The sequence below is a fragment of the Hyla sarda genome, chromosome 1, assembly GCF_029499605.1.
Source record: "Hyla sarda isolate aHylSar1 chromosome 1, aHylSar1.hap1, whole genome shotgun sequence".
In the NCBI taxonomy this organism is placed as follows: domain Eukaryota; kingdom Metazoa; phylum Chordata; class Amphibia; order Anura; family Hylidae; genus Hyla; species Hyla sarda.
The window spans coordinates 280,432,220-280,458,391 of record NC_079189.1 but is presented as its reverse complement, the minus strand read 5'-3'; the positions used below and the strand labels follow the sequence as shown (position 1 = coordinate 280,458,391).

The window sequence follows — 26,172 nt, the reverse complement described above, 5'->3', positions numbered from 1 at the left end:
CCCTACAGGCCTGGGCCAAAGACCCCCAGGCCTGGGCCAAAGACCCCCAGGCCTGGGCAAAGGACCCCAAGGCCTAGGCAAAAGACCCCCAGGCCTGGACAAAAGACTCCCAGGCCTAGGCACAAAGCCCCCCAGGCCTGGGCACAAATCCCCCCCACCCCAGGCCTGGGCACAAATCCCCCCCACCCCAGGCCTGGGCACAAATCCCCCCACCCCAGGCCTGTACTCAACATATGATGGTCTCGGGGCTCCGGAACCAATTACCAGTTTTCCATAGACATATGTCCTCAACATATGATGGTTTCCACATATGATGGTCCTCTCAGAACCAATTACCATCATATGTTGAGGGACCACTGTACATGGTACACATATTATGGGTCAGGATATGAGGACGGTATATGAGGTCGGGATAGGAGGTTGAGATAGGAGGATGGGATAGGAGGTCGAAATAGGAGGTCGAGATAGGAGTACGGGATAGGTGGTCGCGACAGGAGGGCGGGATAGGAGGACGGGATAGCAGGTCGAGATAGGAGGAAGGGATGTGAGGACGGGATAGGAGGACAGGATAGGAGGACGGGATAGGAGGTCGGGATAGTAGGAAGGGATATGAGGACGGGATAGGAAGTCGGGATAGGAGGTCGGGATATGGGGTTGTGACGTGACAACAATATGTGAGGACGGGATATGAAGTCAAAAGCTTCCTCTGTTGATTTTCCTCCACAAGAAGGATTAGGAAGGAAAAACCGGGCAACGCTAGTGTGTGTGTGTATATATATATATATATATATATATATACACACATATATATATATAGCAACAGAAGAATGCAGCAGCACACTGCCAGCACAAAGATATAGGTGAAACATGAATATGCAGTTAAAACATGGAGAGCTATACAGCTATGGTGTAATAGATGCAAATGTGAAACTATGAAATAATGAGGCACTTAGCTCGCAAATTTGTCTCCGCCGGCGGTCAAATAGCTTGGACCGTCCCACCGCGATAAGGTGGCCTCCTCGGGACGGACCCTACACTGTGAATATGCCTCTGTGTGAACAGTTTAGTAAGCATGGCAGGGTCTGGAACATCCAAGCCACCTTATATACACACCTGATAGAGGTGGGTGGGGTGAGACAAATTTGCGAGCGAAGTGCCTCACTATTTCATAGTTTCACATTTGCATCTATTACACCATAGCTGTATAGCTCTCCATGTTTTAACTGCATATTCATGTTTCACCTATATCTTTGTGCTGTCAGTGTGCTGCTGCATTCTTCTGTTGCTTTATATCTAGCCTAGTAGCGTGCACCTGTAGGCCAGGTCCATATAATAGTTTGGTATCAACTAAAGTGCTGGCTGACTTATTCTTTGTTTGGATATCTATCTGTCTATCTATCTATCTATCAATATATATATATATATATATATATATATATATATATATATATATATTTTTTTTTTTTATTTATTTATTTATTTATTTATTTTTTTTTCCTTGAATACCCCTTTTAAGCCTTGAAATCCACATGGAATCAGACCCCCGTGATCTAAAACTGCGGATAGGGAATTTTTTTTGTATGATTTATCTCCTTTAACATCTCTTTCCACCCCCCCATTAATCAGTTTTTGGCCCCTCTTACCCCACAGCAGTAATCACTTTCAGGCATCTTATATCCGCCCAGAAGTAGTCACTTTTTCATGAATCTTCTTCCTTCTCTGATCCCAGTGGTAGTCACTTTCAGGTATCTCATATTCCCCACTCCAGTAAATGTGCCTATCATGTGGCACATCTGATATAGATGTAGATACAATTTTATTTTTTGTTGCCAGCTTGACTGCGGAAATTGTGCAGTGCTCCCACAGTCAAGATGAACAACAACAAAATGCAATAGAACCATTTCTGGTCCAAGAATTGTGATAAGATGTGACAACATTGATACCCTTTGGAACTGGGCCTTATCTTACCTCTTGACATGACAAAGTACTACTTTGATATATTTTTAATATGAACCCATTTCTTTCTTAGGATCGAGTCTTTTATTTCAAATGTCACAGGAAATTGTTACTGTACTTTCAGACTACAATGGCTGAAGATAATAGAACAAATAGAACAAACATTTCACATAGAAAGTTACCAGAAAAATTTGAGACAAAAAAAATGAAAGCTTCCTTGTCATCCATCAGTCATAAAAACTACTCATGCCTTATGACCTGTAGAAAAGAAGTAGATTACACAATGCATTAATCTGTGATATGTCATTGTTTGTTATCAGTGCTGCACATGTGATGCTGATACGTACTAGATGCTAACAATGAAAGGTAATCCATATAATAGGTTCACTCTGTAGAGTCCTGTCTGGTTTTACTAGTCTGACACTAGGGCTAGGTTCAGACTACAGAATTTCTGCCTGCAATTCCGCTTTGAAATTGCAGGCAGAAATTCTGCTGGCTAAAATGTATTATGCTAGTGAATGGATTTTCCGTTCACCAATTCACACTTAATTCACGTAATTTTTGGAGCAGAATGTGTGAACGGAAAATTCGCCTTCAGAGTGGTGCCCATTCTTCAGATGGAAATACCTGCGGAACACATTGCAGTCTATTGGGGACTGCAATGTCCGCATGGTCCTAGCGCTGACTCATTCAGTCAGTACTGGCCACACTCCGAATCTCTAGATGGAGATTCCGTAGTCTGAACCTAGCCTAACATGACTGAACTAATCTTGAAAATGTAATACTAAATGGTGTGACTTGTTCCATAATAGTTGTGATGTAACATGGTTACAAAATAACTGTTCTTTTGTTAGCAGTTAATGGATTTTTCCATAATGACAATGTATCATCTATTCAGCGGACAGATAAGTGTCTGATCAGTTAGGGTCTGATCAATGGGACCATCACTGATCACAATAATAGGGTTTCAGTGTTTCTCTGTTTGAATAAAATGGTGCACTGCCTCTCAATTCAAACTCTATAGCACTGACAAAGATAGTGTTAGGCTAGGCTTTGACATTCCAAAAGAGTTTGAATAAAGCGGTAATAAGTATGCACACTGTCACTTTATTCAAACAGGGGAACACAGGACCCCAATTATTGCAACTGGTAGGAGTCAGACACAAGCTGATCATATGCTTCACACCATCACGTCCCCTAGACATGAATGGAGGGGGGCGTGGTGTGGCGTCATGTCTCCCACTGCGGGAACCCAGCATTCTAAACATACTGTGTAGAGATCGCACGGCATCCCAGCAGCCAGACTACTGCAATTAGACATCCCCTATCCGAAGGATAGAGAATAATATAAGGTGTCTAAAGGTGGAGTAATCTCAGTCTTAAAGGGGTACTCAAGGATTTTTTTTTAATTTGACAATGCTAAAGGGGCTGTAAAGTTAGTGTAGTTCATAATTTGGTGTCTGTACCTGTGTGTGACGGTGGTCTCGTAATTCTTCTGTGATTTTCGCCCCAATTTTATTTTTAACAGCATACAAAATGACTCAGGTCTTGGGTTTTCCCAGATTGCAGTGTGTTGAGATGTGACATCACTAGTCAGGTGATGACATGGAGCCTGTCTGCTTCAATGGGTAGAGCGACCGCTGAGTGGGAGAGAGATCATTTTGTAACAGCTGTAGGCATCCTGGTTAGAAAACACTGTTCTTTTGAATGGAATGCAACTCATTTGTGGGAAGGGGGAAAGTGACTTCAAACTGACAAGCATGGGAACAGGAACAGGAAATAATAGTTCACAGAAAGCTGGCCACAGTGTTATGGTAATCTCACAACATAGCCATTTAGCCCCAAGACAAGCACAGATCCTTCCTAAGCATGTCCATTACTGCCTGCCAGGTACGTACTAAAATCACCTTATGGGGGATAACCCCTTTAAAAGGGGAACTCCAGTGGTAAAAAGTTTTTAAATCAACTGGTGTCAGAAAGATAAAACAGATCTGTAAATTACTTCTATTTAAAAATCTTAACCATTCCAGTACTTATCAGCTACTGTATACTACAGAGACATTTGTGAAATTCTTTCCAGTCTGAACACAGTCCACTCTGCTGACACCTTTGTCCATGTCAGGGGGATTTGCTTCTAATCTGTCAGTTCCTGACATGGACAGAGGTATCAGCAGAGAGCACTGTGGTCAGACTGGAAAACACTGCACAATTTCCTCTGTAGTATACAGCAGCTGATACGTACTAAAAGGATTAAGATTTTGAAGTAGAAGTAATTTACAAATCTGTTTAACTTTCTGGCACCAGTTGATTTGAAAACATTAGTTTTCCACTTCTTTCAACCGGAGTTCCCCTTTAAGTATTTTAAGCTTTCTTGTCCAAAAAAGTTTAAACAAGAAAAAAATGCACTCAGTTACTTAGCACATATTGAGGAGTTCCGGCTTTTCAGTTTTATCTGAAAGAACACTTTAAACTAAACTAAATAAAATAACCTTATTTTTTAAATGAGAAGTTTATAGTCCTCTAGCACAAAGCATAAGGTAAATGGAAGCTAGCAAGAGTTACATTTAATTCCTCATGAAGGGAAATCCCATTTTCAGGTTTGAGAGGTAAAGTATTTTTGCCTTTCGTAATTTTAGTTTTACCACTTTAATTACTATCTTGACAATGTTTGTTCAGAGATGTGGTTCGTCAAATATACAATGACTCAACCACCTGAGTACACATAAGAGCAAAGAATACACATGTCCTTTATTAAGGCATTAGGAATGTAGAGCAGACTTTATATGATAGCCTACAATTGGATAATGCTTTTAACTTCTATTTGATTTTCCTATTGGGATGTCTGACAGTGTAACTGCAGTGAAACCTCTGAGATGACTACCCAATTGCATTTAGAGGTGGTGTTCTGTGGGAGTGGTCTTCTTAAAAAACGTTCCCAGTATGCATGATATAAGGAAATATGGTCTGAATAAGGGAGTTGTCTTCTCAAAGAGGTGATCTAAAGGTTTCACTGTATTGTAATTGAATTGATCCTATATAAGCAGCTTCTATGCAGATCTATATGTCTCCATGCATTCAGATTACAAACAAATCAGTGTGTAGTTTGATCCAACAGTAATGTATTACTTCATTCCTCCACTCCCTTTGACACCTTTCAACTTGATTCTTTTTCTGTATGCTCAGACTACATATAGATGCAAAGTGGCAATAAAATACAGTCATGGCCGTAAAAGTTGGCATCCCTGAAATGTTTCTAGAAAATGAAGTATTTCTCACAGAAAAGAATTGCAGTAACACATGTTTTGCTATACACATGTTTATTCCCTTTGTGTATATTGGAACTAAACCAAAAAAGGAAGGAAAAAAAGAAAATTGGACATAATGTCACACCAAACTCCAAAAATGGGCTGGACAAAATTATTGGCACCCTTTCAAAATTGTGAATAAATAAGATTTTCAAGCATGTGATGTTCCTTTAAACTCACCTGGGGCAAGTAACAGGTATGGGCAATATAAAAATCACACATGAAAGCAGATAATAAGGAGAGAAGTTCACTTAGTCTTTGCATTGTGTGTCTGTGTGTGCCACGCTAGACATGAACAACAGGGAGAAGAGAACTGTCTGAGGACTTGAGAACCAAAATTGTGGAAAAATATCAACAATCTCAAGGTTACAAGTCCATCTCCAGAGATCTAGATTTGCCTTTGTCCACAGTGCACAACATTATCGAGAAGTTTGCAACCCATGCCACTGTAGCTAATCTCCCTGGGCATTGACAGAAGAGAAAAATGTATAAAAGGTGTCAATGCAGGATAGTCCGGATGGTGGATAAGCAGCCCCAAACAAGTTCCGAAAATATTCAAGCTGTCCTGCAGGCTCAGGGAGCATCAGTGTCAGCGCAAACTATCTATCGACATTTAATTGAACTGAAACACTATGGAAGGAGACCCAGGAGGATCCCACTGCTGACACAGAGACATAAAAAAGCAAGACTACATTTTGCCAAAATGAACTTGAGTAAGCCAAAATCCTTCTGGGAAAACGTCTTGTGGACAGATGAGACCAAGATAGAGCTTTTTGGTAAAGCACATCATTCTACTGTTTACTGAAAACAGAATGAGGCCTACAAAGAAAAGAACACAGTGCCTACAGTGAAATATGGTGGAGGTTCAATGATGTTTTGGGTTGTTTTGCTGCCTTTGGCACTGGATGCCTTGAGTGTGTGCAAGGCATCATGAAATCTGAGAATTACCGGATTTTGGGTCGCACTGTACAGCCCAGTGTCAGAAAGCTGGGTTTGCGTCCGAGATCTTGAGTCTTCCAGCAGGACAATGACCTCTAACATACATCAAAAAGCACCCAGAAATGGATGGCAACAAAGCGCTGGAGAGTTCTGAAGTGGCCAGCAATGAGTCCAGATCTAAATCCCATTGAACACCTGTGGAGAGATCTTCAAATTGCTGTTGGGAAAAGGCGCCCTTCCAATAAGAGAGACCTGGAGCAGTTTGCAAAGGAAAAGTGGTTCAACATTCCGGCTGAGAGGTGTAAGAAGCTTATTGATGGTTATAGGAAGCAACTGATTTCAGTTATTGTTTCCAAAGGGTGTGCAACCAAATATTAAGTTAAGGATGCCAATAATTTTGTCCAGCCCATTTTTGGAGTTTGGTGTGACATTATGTCCAAATTGCTATTTTTCCTCCTTTTTTGGTTTAGTTCCAATACACACAAAGGGAACAAACATGTGTATAGCAAAACATGTGTTACTGCAATCCTTTTCTGTGAGAAATACTTCATTTTCTAGAAAAATGTCAGGGTTGCCAACAATTATAGCCATGACTGTAAATGGATGCTTTAATAAAAAATAAAAAAAATGCGTTAGATGCATTAGCACATTTATTACACACAGGGGGCAGTAAGAAATATGTGAATGCCAGTCAATATGTAAACCACAACTATGTGCAAAACAGACTGCACCTCTTTACATCAAATCACATCATTAAAAAGTAAAGAACACTTAAAATGAATCACCAGTCCCTTATCCCTGTTAGAATCTAGACAGCATAACCTGCTGTGTGAGATAGAGAATCAGGTTATAATCCTGCCTAGTCTGGCTTTACCCTATGTAAGTATTAGACTTGTGTTAAAAAAAAAAAAAATAAATAAAGATGTCTGCAGCCATTCTGCATTGGAATTACACAGGAGCAGAGTCCAAAGGTATTTTGCTACATTGTGCACACTGCGGAATTTATCTGCCAGATGTTTCTGGTGCGGAAAATCAGATTTTTGTGTCTGGAAAAAGAATGAACCTTTTCTGAGAAATCCACACGGAATGCATTGCTGTCTATGCATTGCAGGCATGCCAGTGCGGCCTGCACAGAGATTTTCCATGTGAACATAGCCTAAACATCCTCCAAGAGCAACGTCTCCTAATAATCCAGAAGCAATGCGATGATGAGCAGTGCTTTTTTTTTTTTTTTGGCATGATGGATCACCACATCACAAAGGAGAAGTGATAACCAAGTGGCTCAGTGAGCAAAACATTGACATTCTGGGTGCATGGATAGGAAACTTTCAAGCTCTCAATCCTATTGAGAACCTGTGGTTAAAGGAGTACTCCATTGCTAGACATCTTATCTGCTATCCATAGGATAGGGGAGAAGATGTCTGATCGTGGGGGTCCCACCGCTGGGGCCCCCCACGATCTCCATGCAGACACCGACGTTCTGAACATTATGTTTAGAACGCTGGGTTTGGGGGGCCATGATCGTGACATCATGCCACACCCCTTTTATTCATGTCTATAAGAGGGGGCATGACAGCCATCACGCCCCCTCCCATAGACATGAACAGATGGGGCGTAGCGTGACATCACAAGGGGGCATGACGTGACTTCATGACTACGGCCGCCCAAACCCAGTGTTCTCAATATTATGTTCAGAACGCCAGGTGTCTGCACGGAGGTCGCGGGAAAACCAAAATGTGTGCCGATCTGAACATTTGGACATGACTACATACATTTTAAATTTGAAGGCACCAGTTACCAAAAACAACACATGGGCTATAACATAAGAGAGAGCACTCTATTAAGCCATCATTTCTAAATACTGCAGAACCCTCCATATTATACCATGCAACTGACATGGCACCAAATCATCCTTAGTTCTGCAACATAATTTATTAAAGTGCTGAATCAGACAGTTCGTTTGCCTTACCAACCCTTCATCAGACTTAAGGAGGTTTGGAAAAGTTACCCTAGTGTCATAATATTCTTGACCCTGTCCATGTATTGTGTAATGGTGCCCTGCATCTCTCTATGGAACATATAGTTTATGGAAGAGTGTAGCATATAGTGATTTCCTTCATGTCCTTAATGTCATTACAAAATGCTGTAAAATACAGCAAATTTTGGAAATTTTTTATGTTTTTTTGTTGTTTTCTTCCTCACCTTCTAACTTTTTAATGTGTTGGTGGGATTACTGCCCTGCCATGCAGCTCTATACAGAATAAAATATTTACCTGTATTTAATTGCCCTTTCCAGCTCCAATAATGAACAGCATAAGGGCTTACCATGGCTAAATGCAGAAACATAGAAGGTGTCGGCCGATAACCAATTGGACCACTAGTTTGCCAAATATTTTTGAATACTATAAATAGTCCTTGTCTCTATCTTATCTGAAGGATAGCCTTATGCCTACCCCATGCATGCTTAAACTCCATCACTGTATTTGCAGCGACCACTTCTGCAGGAAGGCAACTCCATGCATCCACTACTCTCTCAGTAAAGTAATACTTCCTGATATTACTGCAGAAACCTTTGCACCTCTAAGTAGTAGTTTCCCACATGTGTTACAACAACAACACACTCAGGTTATCACACCAACAGGCACAAGCGTTTCACCTCCATACTGACTAAGCCGAAGCAGGAAGAATGTACGGGTGACTTTTGTAAAGGTGTTCTAAATATTCTAAGTTCTAAATATTTAAAGGTCAGATAAAACTACAGATAAGCTGTGCCTAGCTGAAAAACAGTCAGATGGTATAGCAACAGCACTTACTATTTTCATAACTGGTAATTATGCTGCTAGCAGTAGAAAAAATGTTACAGTCAACAAGGACTGATGCTTTAAGAATAGATCTAACAGACTATACTACTACTACAACATTTCTTTTCACATGAATAACCCAATGTTCCCTCCTGCCCAGACCAGTTTAATCAGCAGCTGAAGTTCCGTGTCCCTTGCCATGCGACTGTCAGTGGCCATTACAGTCATTTGTTAGCTTTCTTTAGCATTGTAGAGAGCTGAGACGAACAGTGTTGAAACGGTCAGAAAGACAAAAGGTAGTGTAGCTCACAGTAGTATAGTCGCACTGTAGAAGTGCTTAAATACCCAAAGCACAGAAACAGTTTAGAAAGTGTAAAGAGTTACAGTTTTCAAGGCAAACATAAGGGGTTGGTATTACTCAATAGGGGTAAAATAGTAAACAGATAATAGTTCAGACCTAGAGGGGTTCTCCTGACAAGGTCCCACATGCAGTATGTGAGGCCCACAGGTAAAGTGTACCTGTCAGATCCCACAAAAAATTAATATGTTACTCATTACCTTGTCTTGACCATGTACAGCAATTTGTTATGCCTCTATCACCTATATTTATTATAAATATTTTCATTAGCTCCCAGTGTTAGGAATCCTCTATGGGAAGGGGGCATGTCCCTCCCTTGTGGTGGGACGTGATTGGTGAGTCTGCTCATGCAGCCTTGTCCATGAGTCATCTCTTGTGCATGACCCATGGACAAGCCTGATGCTGCTGCAGGACTGGTTAGTGGCCCAGTAGGTATGGGCCACTGTAATTTTTTAACATGAACAACATATCAAAAGTTTTTGGCTCTGAAATTGCCCATTTAAGTATTATGGGACTGTTAAAGGAAGAGGTGTTGGCTTTTTACTGTATAGAATAATGGCTCTTTTATTATAAAAATCATAGCTGGTCAATTGTATAAATGCAGCACTTTCTGCCTTTTATCTTAACCCCACTCTTAATAGATTATAAGTTCTTGTCAGCAGGGCCCTCACTCCTCTAGTTTAAATATTGTGTAATATTGTAATGTCTAATGTTTGTCCCCATTTATACCCTTAAAACTGTAAAGTGTTGCTTATTGGTTGCCACTACATAAATAATTAATAATAATAATATAATAATAATATTAATTATTATTATAATACTGTATATTGCTCTGATAAAGCTGAGGTGCTGCTGAGCTGCTCAAACCTTCTATAATGTTATATATCCACTAAGCAAACAAATAAGAATTTTGAAAATTTTATGAAAGGAACAGAAATCTGTTTTGTAGTCTTTCAATGGATGTCATGGGGGTAAACTTGAGAGATAAAATATGGGTATTGTAAAGTTCTAACTAAAGAAAACAAATTGACTAATGGTGGTGACCTTATTTCTAGCTGGCACTGGATATCAAGTGTTTGGAAAGAAATGGAAGAAAACAAACCGTCTGTACAATGGTTCATTGACACACAATCGGAATGGTTTCTACAGCATGGCATCCCTGAATGGTTTCATGGGATTATCACAAGAAAGTAAGTCTTAACTATGTATATTAAAGTGGTACTCCGGTGAAATATATATATATATTTTATTTATATTTTATTTTTTTAAACTGATGATAGAAAGTTAAACAGATTTGTCAATTACTTCTAATTAAAAATCTTAATCCTTCCAGTACTTATCAGCTTCTGTATGCTCCAGAGGAAGTTCTTTCTGTCGGACCCCAGTGCTCTCTGCTGACATCTCTGTCCATGTCAGGAGCTGTCCGGAGCAGGAGAGGTTTGCTATGGGGATTTGCACCTGCTCCAGACAGTTCCTAAAATGGACAGAGGTGTCAGCAGTGAGCACTGTGGTCAGACAAAAATGAAATTCAAAAAGAAAAGAACTTCCTGTAGAGCATATAGCATCTGATAAGCACAGGAAGGATTAAGATTTTTAAATAGAAGTAATTTACAAATCTGTTTAACTTTTTGGCCAGTTGATTTAAAAAAAATACCCCTTTAAACTGATTTTAATTATATTCATTTGTTTTGGTGCAGACACACTGCACATTTTCTGTAACTAATCTGTAGCCAATCTGCAGCAAATCCACAGCACGTAAACAGACACTTAAATTGGATACTTGGCGTAGTTTTTAATATAAGGCCATGTATCCTAAAATTTTACATTACTTTTTAATATTAACCCCTTAAGGACCGGAGGTTTTTCCGTTTTTGCATTTTCGTTTTTTGCTCCTTGCCTTTAAAAAATCATAACTCTTTCAAATTTACACCTAAAAATCCATATGATGGCTTATTTTTTGCGCCACCAATTCTACTTTGTAATGACATCAGTCATTTTTCCCAAAAATCTATGGTGAAGCGGGAAAAAAAATCATTGTGCGACAAAATTGAAAAAAAAAACGCAGTTTTGTAAATTTTGGGGGCTTCCATTTCTACGTAGTACATTTTTCGGTAAAAATGACACCTGATATGTATTCTGTAGGTCCATACGATTAAAATGATACCCTACTTATATAGGTTTGATTTTGTCGTACTTCTGGAAAAAATCATAACTACATGCAGGAAAATGAATACGTTTAAAATTGTCATCTTCTGACCCCTATAACTTTTTTATTTTTCCGTGTATGGGACGGTATGAGGGCTCATTTTTTGCGCCGTGATCTGAAGTTTTTAACGGTACCATTTTTGCATTGATAGGACTTATTGATCACTTTTTATTCATTTTTAAATGATATAAAAAGTGACCAAAAATGCACTATTTTGGACTTTGGAATTTTTTTGCGCGCACGCCATTGACCGAGCGGTTTAATTAATGATATATTTTTATAATTCGGACATTTCCACACGCGGTGATACCACATATGTTTATTTTTATTTACACTGTGTTTTTTTTTTATTGGAAAAGGGGGGGATTCAAACTTTTAATAGGGGAGGAGTTAAATGATATTTATTCACTTTTTTTTTCACTTTTTTTTTTGCAGTGTTATAGGTCCCATAGGGACCTATAACACTGCACACACTGATCTTCTATGTTGATCACTGGTTTCTCATAAGAAACCAGTGATCAACTATTCTGCCGGATGACTGCTCATGCCTGGATCTCAGGCACTGAGCAGTCATTCGGCGATCGGACAGCGAGGAGGCAGGTAGGGGCCCTCCCGCTGTCCTGTCAGCTGTTCGGGATGCCGCGATTAGCCCGACTGATAACAGCCCGACTGAGCTAGCCGGGAACTTTCACTTTCACTTTTAGCCGCGCGGCTCAGCTCTGAGCGCGTGGCTAAAGGGTTAATAGCGCGCGGCGCCGTGATCGGCACTTCGCGCTATTAGAGGCGGGTCCCGGCTTCACTATGACGCCGGGCCCGCCATGATATGACGTGGGGTTACTGTGTAACCCCGCGTTATATCAGAAGAGCAGGACCAAGGACGTACCGGTACGTCCTTGGTCCTTAAGGGGTTAAAGGGGTATTCCAATATTTTTTTTTATTTGACTATGCTACAGGGGCTGTAAAGTTAGTATAGTTCATAATATAGTGTCTGTACCTGTATGTGACTGTTTTTCTCACAATTCTTCTGTGATTTTCACCCCAATATTTATTTTTAACAGTTTACAAAATGACTGTTGTCTCAGATTTTTCCCAGCTTGCAATGCAGCCGAGACCTGACTCACTAGTCAGCTGGTGACAGGGAGCCTTTCTGCTTCAATGGGTGGAGTGATCGCTTGGTGGGAGAGAGATCAATCTGCAACTAATGCAACAGCTGTAGGCACCCTGATTGAAAACCACTGGTCTTTTGTTGCAATGGGTGGAGTGGCTGATGTGTGGGAGGGAGGAAAATGGAATTGTGGGATTTGTAGTCAAAAAAAGAAAAGTCAGACAGGAAATGCAAGTTCAGAAACAGCTAGCCACAGTGTAATGGTAATCTCACAACATAGCCATTTAGCCCCAAGACTAGCGCAGATCCTCCCTAAGCATGTCCATTACTGTCTGCCAGGTACGTACTAAAATCACCTTATGGGGGATAACCCCTTTAAAGTCTAACTACATATGGTCACCCAGAACACATACTGAGAAAGCTTGTACTGAGCTCCAATTGTCAGAAATTTCAATTTGTGAATTAAAGTAGACAAACGCTTGATATCATATATTCATAATAAAATGCACAACCATATAGTTTTCTAGCATAAGGTCAGCATGAGTTATATTTTCTTCATCCACACATGAAGTATACATATAATTGTAATAACCAGAACACTTAAAGCGTACCTGTTGTTTCAGACATGTTTCTCAAGTCAATAGTACACATTATTACGAAACTTTGTAATTTATTATTAATACAAAAAAACTTCAGCTGATTCTAGTGTTATATTACCCCCTTGTTGTTTTCTGCTGGAATAAAGTATAACAGAACTCTATTGTTTTTCTTTTGGATACAGAAATACACTGGGCCCTCAACAGTTAAAATTTATGTGGTAGTACCAGCTTCTTTGCCGAACTTAGTTAAAGTTTAAATCTAAGGTTTTCAGGTGGTAAATCACTGTATTTTCTTGTACTTCTTTGCCATTTAAGTTCTACAGCATGCAAATGGCTGAATTTTGCAAAACATGTCTAACAGTGCATTTGCAAAAGTGTATTTTTCTGTATCTAGTCATAGGAAAGCTCCAAGCCAATAGTTAAAGGGGTATTCTTGGCAAACACATTTTATCCCCTATCCAAAGGATAGGGGATAAGATGTCTGACTGCAGGATGCCCGCTGCTGAGACCGCTGCCTCCAATAGATATGAATGGAGGGGGCGTGGCATGACATTCACGTCCCCAGTCCTGGAAACCCAGAGGATTCCGAAACTGGAGATTAAGCACTTGCATAGAATGCGGCTGCTGCAAGGAGATCGCGGGGGTCTCAGCAGCGCCCCCCGCGATCAGACATCTTATCCCCTATCCTTTGGATAGAGGATAAAATGTTTTTGCCCAGAATACCCCTTTAAAGTAGTTGTCCCAAATAAGAGTAAGAGTTTTCTAAGAGTTAGTTGAGCCCTGACCAGAGCCAGGAGAGTATGTTTCTCAGCTCGTCTCGCACTACATTCCTGAGATTAATTCCTGTGAGCCTTGGTATAGCAAGTCTGGCATACCTCCTTTAAAATAGGCCACAATTTTGCTAGTCCTGTATACAATCAATGCCAAGCCTGTTGCCTAGACAAGTCCACATTTTGCTCATTACATTTACACTGATAGACCATTTTCATGTTGTTTGAATCAGGAAATTTGAATAAAGCTTGTGCATGATTGTATCAATGTGGGGATTGGTTCCAACACATATTAGCTGGAATTTGTAGGTGTATTGTTATTTGAAGTTTCTTGCTATAGAACCCGGTGGGGTAATAGTAGGATTATAATTTCTTTGTCCTATTTTGTTGTGTAGGTTTCATTCCAAAATATTTTCATTACTAGTTTTAGTTTCTATATTGGTTGATCAACTAATATTTGCAGTGTCCAATTGTGTTGTGGCAATGACTAAGCTCATAACTATTGTTGTGTCATACATCCCAAGCAACTTGTCTTACCTGATTTCTCTGTGCTGGTAGAACGTGCAACAGTACAATCCTCATCATAACTCTCCAATGACATTTGCAAGATCAATGCAAAGATTCCTATTTTTCCTTTTAAAGCACATAGGGGGTTACCATATATACTCAAGCATAAGCCGACCCAAATATAAACCAAGGCCCCTAATTTCACCCCAAAAACCCAGGAAGACCTATTGACTCGAGTATAAGCCTAAGGTGGGAAATACATCCTCCCCCCCACCCTGTCATCATCCCCCCCTTTCATCATTCAGACCCCCCATGATCAGCTCCCCCTGTCAATATCCCCCATGTCATCATCACCCCCTGTCAATATGCCCCTGTCATCATCCAGACCGCCCGCCCCCCCCCGGTCATAATACAGTTGTTGCGTTGCCTAGTAGCTGCAGGGACCGTCCGCATACTGTTGGGGAGGGTGAGCTGGTCCGGGCCACCCATCGTCACCAGGAGGCCCTCTTCTCTACTCCGGGCCGGCCCCGGACTAGTGACACTGCAGGAAAAACTCGGCTTATACTCGAGTATATACGGTATTTATCAATAATGGTCTTGGCTAGATCATTGTTGTTGTTTGTTTAGATGCGTTTTTTTTTTTTGGGCGGTGCTGCACCAAATTTATCATATTGTCGCAGTGACCATGATAAATTTCGTGCAGATCTGCACCCAGATCTTTTCTTCCGCCGCTTTCAGATCATGTCTACCCTGCTTCTATAGAGCTTGTTTGTCTGTGTGTTTGGATTTATTTGTTTTGGTTTTTATTTTAAGGCAAATTAACCCCTTGCCGCATATGGACGTTTATAAACATCCATAAGCGGCTCCCGAGGTATGACGCGCGCTCAGCAGGTGAGCGCGCATCATACCCGGTTGCTATAAGCAACCGGGACCCACGGCTAATGCCGGACATCGCCGATTGGGCTGATGTCCGGCATTAACTCTTTAGACGCTGCGATTATAAGTTGATCGCCTCGTCTAGAGTGAAAGTAAAAGCTTCACGGCAGCTTAGTCGATATGATCGGGACCATTGCGGTAAAATCGCGATGTCCTGATCAGATAGAACGCAACAGGAGGGTGCCATACCTGCCTCCTGCGCGTCCAATTGGCGATTGATTGCTCCAAGCCTGAAATCAACCACCGATAACACTGATCCCTTCCATTGCATTGCAATGGTAGTGATCAGTGTAATGAATCAATGTACTGCATATTATAGTCCCCTATGGGGGCTTTAACATTGGAAAAGAAAATGAAAAAAAAAAAGTTAATAAAGATCCTTTAACCCCTTCCCTAATAAAAGTTTGAATCACGGCCCTTTTCCCATAAAAAAAAACTGTGTAAATAAAAATAAATATAAACATATGTGGTATGTGCGTAAATGTCCGAACTATAAAAATATATAATTAATTAAACCGCACGGTCAATGGCAAATGCGCCAAAACATTCCAAAGTCCAAAATAGCGTATTTTTGGTCACTTTTTATACCATAAAAAAATGTATAAAAAGCGATCAAAAAGTCCGATCAAAACTAAAATGGTACGGATAAAAACTTCAGATCACTGCGCAAAAAATTATCCCTCATATCACCCCGTACTTGTAAAAATAAAAAAGTTATAGGGGTCAAAAGAGGACAATTTTAAACGTATACATTTTCCTGCATGTAGTTATGATTTTGTTCCAGAAGTACAACTACATCAAACCTATATAAGTAGGGTATCATTTTAATCGTATGGACCTACAGAATAACGACAAGGTGTCATTTTTACCAAAAAATGTACTGTGTAGAAACGGAAGCCCCCAAAATTTACAAAATTGTGTTTTTTCTTCCATTTTGTCACACAATGATTTATTTTTCCGTTTTGCCTTAGATTGTTGGGAAAAATGACTGATGTCATTACAAAGTAGAATTGATGGCGCAAAAAATAAGCCATCATATGGATTTTTAGGTGCAAAATTGAAAGGGTTATGATTTTTAAAAGGCAAGGAGGAAAAAAGAAAAGTGCGAAAATGAAAAATCCCCAAAGAGGGTAGGGGTTAAAGAGGTATTCCAGGAAAAAAACATTTTTTTTATATATAAACTGGCTCCAGAAAGTTAAACAGATTTGCAAAATACAAAAAACCTTAATCCTTCCAATAATTATCAGCTGCTGAAGTTGAGTTGTTCTTTTCTGTCTGACAACCGTGCTCTCTGCTGACATCTCTGCTTGTCTCGGGAACTGCACAGTGTAGAAGAAGTTTGCTATGGGGATTTGCTTCTACTCTGGACAGTTCCCGAGACAGGTGTCATCAGAGAGCACTTACACAGAAAAGAACAACTCAACTTCAGCAGTTCATAAGTCCTGCAAGGATTAAGCTTTTCTAATAGAAGTAATTTACAAATCTGTTTAACTTTCTGGAGCCAGTTGATATATGTAAAAAAGTTTTTTCCTAGAATACCCCTTTAATGTCTAAAAGAAGGTCTGCAAAGAGAGTATCCCTCACATTTGTGGTTTACCTTGCCACAGGCCAGGAAAAAAAAAACTGATTTATTGTACAAGAGATGGAGGTTTTAGTTGAACATGTATTTATTTTTATTTTTACCTTTCACCTTTTTTTTATTTTTTTATTTTTTTTATTATTATGTTATCACTTTGTCGGATATTTTTTTTAAACTCGGGCACACGAAATTATGAGATGTTGGCCTTTGCTAACCATCTTATTGTTTCTTACATATTTACCATTTCTTTTTTGTACCTTTAAAAAATATATGTGATTGTTTCATATGGACAACTGCTTTACTTTTCCTTTGCAGGTTTTTTTTTTTTTTACTTTTTATGTCTTTAACCCCTTAAGGACTAAGTCCATTTTCACCTTAAGGACCAGAGCATTTTTTTGCACATCTTATTATTAAGCATTAATAACTCTGGGATGCTTTTATTATGAATTTAATTCCGAGAATGTTTTTTCGTGACACATTCTACTTTAAATTAGTGGTAAAGTTTTGCAGATACTTGCATCATTTCTTGGTAAAAAAAATTCCACAATTTCATGAAAAATGTTTTGCTGAAATGGTTTTTGGGGGGGCATGTCACATTTAAGAAGCCCCTATAGTGCCAGAACAGCAAAAACAACCCCCACAGGGCATACTAATTTGGAAACTACACCCCTCAAGGAACATAACAAGGGGTCCAGTGAGCCTAAACAACCCACAGGTGATTGACAAATGTTCATTAAAGTGATAACTATTGGAAGGATTAAGATTTTTTAATAGAAGTAATTTACAAATCTGTTTAACTTTCTGGAGCCGGTTGATGTGTGTGTGTGTGTGTGTGTGTATATATATATATATATATATATATATATATATATATATATATATATATAAAGTTTTTTCCTGGAAAACCCCTTTAAACATATTTGTAAATGACTTCTATAAAAAAATCGTAATCCTATAGAAATTATGTGCTGCTGAAGTTGGGTTGTTCTTTCCTGTGTAAGTGCTCTCTGATGACACCTGTCTTGGGAACTGTCCAGAGTAGAAGCAGATCCCCATAGCAAACCTCTTCTACTCAGTGCAGTTCCGGAGACAAGCAGAGATGTCAGCAGAGAGCACTGTTGTCAGACAGAAAAGAATAACTCAACTTCAGCAGCTGATAATTATTGGAAGGATTAAGATTTTTTTAATAGAAGTAATTTACAAATCTGTTTAACTTTCAGGAGCCAGTTGATATATAACATTTTTTTTCCTAGAATACCCCTTTAAAGATGTACTAGCAGATATTTCCTCCAAATTTTGTACCACAGATATCTATACCTAATATATCTATACTTAAATATGTACTACCAGATTTGTGTGGTTAGTTAGAAAGGCTGGAGGGTTCATACAAGTCACCTCCATTCAATATATCCAGAGATTAGATATTGGACCATCCTTTATATCATTTTGTGTAAAAACATATGATATATTTGACTAACCATTGTTGTAAACTGATACCATTTTGTGTAACATGTATTTTTAATGTAACTACTAAGATAAGCTTAGAATGCTTCATTAATGTTCTACATATGTTCCTATCTCTTTAAGAATTAATACCATGTAGATGTAAGTTACTAACATTAGCTTATAATGCTTTACTAATACTTATACATGTTAATATTTGATTGGTGATTTATATATACATATAATTATTGTTTTTATATACTCAGGTATATTTATTAATCATAACCAATAAATCTACATATTTTAGAATACCTGTGTATTATTTATGATGTGATATTAAAAAGTACCGCCAAGCACTAATCAATGAACTAAACCATTCTGGGTAAATAGTCACACTCGGAGACATGAATTGCATGGCTTATATTTTTGGCAATTCATTAGGTCACCTATTTAGAATTTTGGTGACCATAGGTTATAAGGTCTTAATGGCATCATGATCTACCATGTTAGCAGCATAATAATTGAGACACAGTGTACAATTCACAGCAGTGGTGGTTATAAAACAGTTGACAAACTAGTCTTGAAACATGTCCCTTAGGCTGGGTTCACACTACGTTTTGTCCCATATGGGACCGCATACGGCAGGGGGAGTTGAAAACTTGCGCTCCCGTATGCCTTCGTATGCGGTCCCGTATGTAATGTATTTCAATGAGCTGACCGGAGTGAAACGCTGACTCCGGTCGGCTCATTTTTGCCCCGTATGCGGTTTTCCACCGCACCTAAAATCGTAGTCGACCACGATTTTAGGTGCGTGGGAAAACCGCATACGGGGCAAAAATGAGCCGACCGTAGTCAGCGTTTCACTCCGGTCAGCTCATTGAAATTAATTACATACGGGACCTCATATGGGAGCGCAAGTTTTCAGCTCCCCCTGCCGTATGCGGTACCGTATGGGACAAAACGTAGTGTGAACCCAGCCTTAAGGTGGCCATACATGTCTTTTCTGCAGTTCTGGAAAATTTCGCCAAAAACTGCTTCTATGGAAAAAATACTATAGAAACGGTTTTTAAATGCATTTTAATGCCACAATAATTCCAACTGAAGTCAATGAAGGAAAGCTGCAGTTTGAAGCAAATACTGCAATCCCTTACAATTAGGCTAGATTCAAAGTACAGAATTTCCAAGTTTAGTTCCGCTTTATATTTCCACTCGGAAATTCCGATTCAGTAGAATCCCATTGCTGGCAATTGTATTCCACTGCACAGTGCACAATATGGAATTTTAATGGTGGGCATTCCACTGCTAAAATTTCACTGCCAAAAAAAAACGGTCTTGTCCATTCTTCAGGTGAAATCCGCCCTGCAGATATTGCCGCATATGGAGATAGCAATGTCCATCTGGACCTGGCTCCACACAGAGTCTCCGGAAAGATTTTGTCCAGCCGGAAATATCATAGTATGAACCCAGCCAAAATGTCTTGAGATTTTTAATTACATAATTACATTAAAATCTTTGTTCCAATTGTAGAGATGCAGAAGATTTACTAAAGGACACGGCTATAGGATGTTTTCTCATCAGAGTTAGTGAAAGCAGGATTGGGTACAGCTTATCCTACAGGTAATGTTAACTTTAAATGTATAAACAGATTAAAACATAACATTTTCTTAAATGAGTTGCAATAAAATCCATTGACTTGTTATTACTTTATTTGTAGGACTCTGGACCGCTTCAGACATTTTATGATTGATGTTTTGAAAGACCAACAGTGCATTCTTGCTGGAGATACAATAATCCACAATACATTAGAGGACCTAGTAAATTTTCATAAACAGCATCCTCTGTGTCCTTATCATGAATTTTTAACACAACCATGTGGACAGGTATGTGGTACCTTAAACTTGCTTTTTAAATTTAGTTTAAGAAATTTAATCTTGGTTTACAAGTACTGTACAAGCTGTTTATACTGCAGTTTGCATGAATTCCATAGATGTAAAATGAAAAGATTACCGTATTTATCGGGGTATACCACGCACTGGCCTATAACACGCACCCTCATTTTACCAAGAATATTTGGGTAAAAAAAGTTTTTTACCCAAATATCCATGGTAAAATGAGGGTGCGTGTGTGCGCTTGTATACCCCGATACATCCCCAGGAAAGGCAGGGGGAGAGAGGCCGTCGCTGCCCGCTTCTCTCCCCCTGCCTTCCCTGGGGTCTAGAGCCCTGCTGCCGGCCCTTCTCTCCCCCTGGCTATCGGCGCCGCTGCCCGTTCTGTCCCCCTGACTATCGGTACCGGCGCCCCACTGCCGGCGCCGATAGCCAGGGGGAGAGAAGTGGCGCTGACAGCCAGGGGGAGAGAAGGGGCAGCGGCACCCATTGCCGGCGCCGCTGCCCCGTTGCCTCCCCCCATCCCCGGTGGCATAATTACCTGGGTCGGGTCCGCGCTGCTGCAGGCCTCCGGCGTGCGTCCCCTGCGTCGTTGCTATGCACGGCGCGGCGCACTGACATCATGCGCCGCGCCGTGCAGCGCATAGCAACAACGAAGGGGACGCACGACGGAGGCCTGCAGCAGCGCGGACCCGACTCAGGTAATTATGCCACCGGGGATGGGGGGAGGCAACGGGGCAGCGGCGCCGGCAATGAGTGCCGCTGCCCCTTCTCTCCCCCTGGCAATCGGCGCCGGTACCGATAGTCAGGGGGACAGAACGGGCAGCGGCGCCGATAGCCAGGGGGAGAGAAGGGCCGGCAGCATGGCTCTAGACACCAGGGAAGGCAGGGGGAGAGAAGCGGGCAGCGATGGCCTTTCTCCCCCTGCCTTTCCTGGGGCGGTATCGGCGTATAACACGCACATAGACTTTAGGCTAAAAATTTTAGCCTAAAAAGTGCGTGTTATACGCCGATAAATATGGTATATATTAATAAACGTGTAAAATAAAGTCAGTATGTGCCGAACTTAATCTAAAAGTGAAAAAAAGGTGCGCTCCTAGTTCAATACGGTCAGGTGAAAATACTTTTCATTTGCAACGCTGCTTACCGGATTATGTTGTGCTGAGGGCACAACACCTTTGCTAACCGGTAGACTCTCTGGGTCGCAGAGGATCCTTATGCGGGATGAGCGGCAGCCTCCAAGCCCTCCCGATGCTTCCAAAGACAGCGGTAAAGAATCCTATTAGTAATGGCTGGGTTTTAAAAAAAAAAAAAAAAAATCACAAAAATGGATGCGATTCCAAGGCTCCTTCTCAAAAGAAAACTGAGCACAGATAGATAAAAACTTAAAACACCAAATTATTTCACTTCCGGTTGATCGGGTCAAAGTCCATCCGGCCAAATAATAGGTATAGTATAAAACACTTACATATAATTAGATAGAAATGAACTAAATATAAGAAAAAACAGCATGTAAAAAGCATAAAATGAAATTTTAATGCCCCATTAAATGAAACAAGAACAAGAAGATTAGCTAGACCGATTTGGCCTGATGGATAAATATATAGAAACGGCTCCACTAGGTGCATGAATATAGAACCGGTGATGAATTAATGATGAGCGACATTATATATACCCTCCATATGGACTATCCCGGTTTTACTAGCATAATTATATTGCCTTGCGGCTGACTTCAATTGGCAACGACTGCTTGCCAGAGCAAAGACTTCATTTATTGCCCACTGCTGAGTGTAGAGGTACTTGGTAATATTAACTCTTTTATATATGACCGGAGTAAGGGCTAGAAGGAGAACATTACCAATACTGGTAAGTAGAGAATTTTGCAACAAAAATAATAATAATAAAATTATAAAAACAACAATAATAAAAATAATATAACTAGTCTTAACAGAAAATATGCAGACTACTGTATAAGACTAGTATATTAGATACATAATTGCAATATTTTACATTATGGTCTCAACAATTTTATTTAGACCTTGTTTTTGCAGTGCTTCAAACCGGTTTGGTTAAAAATAGAAGTATGGATCATTGGTTGACAAAGGGATGGAAGCAGGAAGAGCACAAATACCTTAAAACCAACAATGGTAATAAGCCTAACTTCTATTTTCTACCAAAGATTCACAAATGTATCAATAGCCTCCTGGACGTCCAATCATTTCCAACACTAACTTTACCACCAGCCATTTGGCTCACTGTAAAAATCTTTTTCTCCAGAAACATGTAGTAAATCTTCCTAGCTATCTGTGGAATTCGACACAACTAATTCAGTTCCTAATTGATATTCCCTTGAAATCTGGACTACAGCTCATCACCTGTTATCTATATTCGTTTAATATGAACATTAAGCATGATCTAGGGCTTGAGTGTGTACAAAGCTACTTCATGAGGGACCAAAATCCCCTCTGTAGCGTGAAACAGCGTTTGGAACATTTAGCTTGAACGCTTGCCAGTGCAGTACCCCTTTAAATTACAGACTAGGATCCTGGAAAAAGATTTAAGGTGAAGAAGTATCCTAAACAAATCATAAAATCATCTCTAGACAAGGTAAGAACAAGAACACAGTAAGAATGTTTTAAATCAGATATTAAACAGATTGATAGAAATTACAATTCAGAAGAAAAAAGGAAAACCAACTTCATTACCACTTTCAGTAGTAATGCACCAAAAATACAGAAAATCTTAAATAACAACTAGCATATCCTCCAGAGCAATGTCCTCCTCAAAGATAAACTATTGGAACATACACAAATCAACTTCCGGAGAGCACCCAAATCAAAGAATCTACTGGCCCCAGCCAAATAAGACAGCATAAACAAGCAGTCCAGCAAATTGACCTGCCCGCAGGGAGCTACCGATGTAATATCAAGTGTTGTTTGAGCTGTACAGAAATCAAACATACGGCTAAGGAGGTTACTTCGCTATGGACAGGTGATTTTTTTTTAACTGAAACAGTGCCTCATCTGCCAATCGTCCTTTATTATTTATGTAATTGAGTGCAAATGAGGGCTAGAGGTCTAAATGAAATTGTTGAGATCATAATATAAAATATTGCCATAATGTATCTAATATACTGGTCTTAAAGTCCGCACATTTTCTGTAAAGACAATGTTTTATTGTTTTTATTATTCTTCTTGTTGCGAAATTCTCTACTTATCAATATCCGTAATGTTCTCCTTCGAGCCCTTACTCGGTCACATATAAAAGGGTTAATATTACCAAGTACCTCTAGCAGTGGCCGATAAAAGTCTTCGCTCTGGCAAGCAGTTGCTGCCAAAGGAAGTCAGCAGCAATTTAATAGATTTATTGTACTGGTAAAACTGGAATTGTCTATATGGAGGGTATTAGAGGTAAGTAAATAAAAAAAATAATTGATTCTGCCGATTCGCTGAATTTTCCTGAAATAATTGGTTTGGTCCAAATTTATTTGTGGCATATTGTCACGATTCGGCTTACAGGTTGTGGATCCACTGTGTCAGCGAGGGATTGGCGTGGACCGTGCCGGTGGACCGGTTCTAAGATGCTACTGGTGTTCACCAGAGCCCGCCGCAAAGCGGGATGGTCTTGCTGCGGCGGTAGCAACCAGGTCGTATCCACTAGCAACGGCTCAACCTCGCTGACTGCTGAGAAGGCGTGGGACAGAGGGACTAGGCAGAGGCAAGGTCAGACGTAGCAGAAGGTCGGGGCAGGCGGCAAGGTTCGTAGTCAATATGGATAGCAGGAGATCAGGTAACACAGGCTTGGACAACACTAAACGCTTTCACTGGCACAAGGCAACAAGAACCGGCAAGGGAGTGCAGGGGAAGAGATGTGATATAGCCAGGGAGCAGGTGGAAGCCAATTAAGCTAATTGGGCCAGGCACCAATCATTGGTGCGCTGGCCCTTTAAGTCTCAGAGAGCTGGCGCGCGCGCGCCCTAGAGAGCGGAGCCGCGCGCGCCAGCAGATGACAGCCGGGGACCGGGACGGGTAAGTGACTTGGGATGCGATTCGCGAGCGGGCGCGTCCCGCTGTGCGAATCGCATCCCCGACGGCCATGTCAGTGCAGCGCTCCCGGTCAGCGGGACTGACCGGGGCGCTGCAGGGAGAGAGACGCCGTGAGCGCTCCGGGGAGGAGCGGGGACCCGGAGCGCTCGGCGTAACAGTACCCCCCCCCTTAGGTCTCCCCCTTTCTTTGTCCGGTAACTGCTTCCCATGGGATGAGGACACCGGGAGTGATTGAAGGGTTTCCTCAAAGGCAGGCCGTACAGCAGGAGTGGGAATGGGGAGGGAGGGCAGAGGGTGAAGCTTGGCACGGGACAGGGTGACACCAGGACGGGGGCCATGAGGAGGCACTGAGGCTTGCCTGACGGGACTGGGAGGGGGGGAGAGGCATTTCTTGTGACAAGCAGAGTCCCAGTTCTTGATCTCCCCGGTGGTCCAGTCAAGGGTGGGAGAATGAAGCTGGAGCCATGGCAGACCGAGGAGGACCTCAGAGGTGCAGTTGGGAAGGACGAAAAATTCAATCCTTTCGTGGTGGGGTCCAATGCACATTAAGAGGGGTTTTGTGCGGTAACGCACAGTGCAATCCAATCTAACTCCGTTGACCGCGGAAATGTAGAGCGGCTTGACGAGACGGGTCACCGGGATGCAGAATTTATTCACCAAAGAATCAGAAATGAAATTCCCAGAGGCACCAGAGTCCAAGCAGGCCACGGCTGAGAGGGAGGAGTTGGCTGAAGGAGAAATCCGCACGGGCACCGTGAGACGTGGAGAAGCAGACTTAGAACCAAGAGACGCCACACCCACGTGAGCTGGGTGCGTGCGTGCGTTTCCCAGACGTGGAGGACGAATAGGGCAATCCACCAAGAAATGCTCGGTACTGGCACAGTACAGACAAAGATTTTCTTCCCTACGGCGATTCCTCTCTTCCTGGGTCAGGCGAGACCGATCCACTTGCATGGCCTCCTCGGCGGGAGGCCCAGGCGTAGATTGCAACGGATACTGTGGGAGAGGTGCCCAGAGATCTAAGTCTTTTTCCTGGCGGAGCTCCTGATGTCTCTCAGAAAAACGCATGTCAATGCGGGTGGCCAAATGGATAAGTTCTTGCAGGTTGGCAGGAATCTCTCGTGCGGCCAGCACATCCTTGATGCTACTGGATAGGCCTTTTTTAAAGGTGGCGCAGAGAGCCTCGTTATTCCATGATAATTCGGAAGCAAGAGTACGAAATTGGATGGCGTACTCGCCCACTGAAGAATTACCCTGGACCAGGTTCAGCAGGGCAGTCTCAGCAGAAGAAGCTCGGGCTGGTTCCTCGAAGACACTGCGGACTTCAGCGAAGAAGGACTGGACTGTGGCTGTGGCAGGATCATTGCGGTCCCAGAGCGGTGTGGCCCAAGACAAGGCCTTTCCTGAAAGAAGGCTCACTACGAACGCCACCTTAGACCGTTCTGTAGGAAACAAGTCCGACAACATCTCCATATGCAGGGAACATTGAGACAAAAATCCACGGCAGAGTCTAGAGTCCCCATCAAATTTGTCCGGCAGGGACAAGCGGAGGCTAGGAGCGGCCACTCGCTGCGGAGGAGGTGCAGGAGCTGGCGGAGGAGATGGTTGCTGCTGTAGCAGAGGCAGAAGTTGCTGTAACATGGCGGTCAACTGCGACAGCTGCTGTCCTTGTTGGGCAATCTGCTGCGATTGCTGAGCGACCACCGTGGGAAGGTCAGCGAGACTTGGCAGCGGCA

At 41.4% G+C, this 26,172-nt stretch overlaps 1 protein-coding gene across 2 annotated transcripts in view; it reads left to right on the top strand.

Moving 5' to 3' along the window:
- Positions 1-26,172, top strand: part of LOC130305416 (hematopoietic SH2 domain-containing protein-like) — a 44,401-nt gene that overhangs the window by 11,542 nt on the left and 6,687 nt on the right. For both annotated transcript variants that reach the window (XM_056551993.1, XM_056551992.1), the window contains exons 2-4: positions 10,415-10,549; positions 20,032-20,121; positions 20,219-20,384. In XM_056551993.1, coding sequence (XP_056407968.1) covers positions 10,446-10,549; positions 20,032-20,121; positions 20,219-20,384 — 360 coding nt within the window. In that variant the 5' untranslated portion in view covers positions 10,415-10,445. The remainder of the gene's footprint in view (positions 1-10,414; positions 10,550-20,031; positions 20,122-20,218; positions 20,385-26,172) is intronic.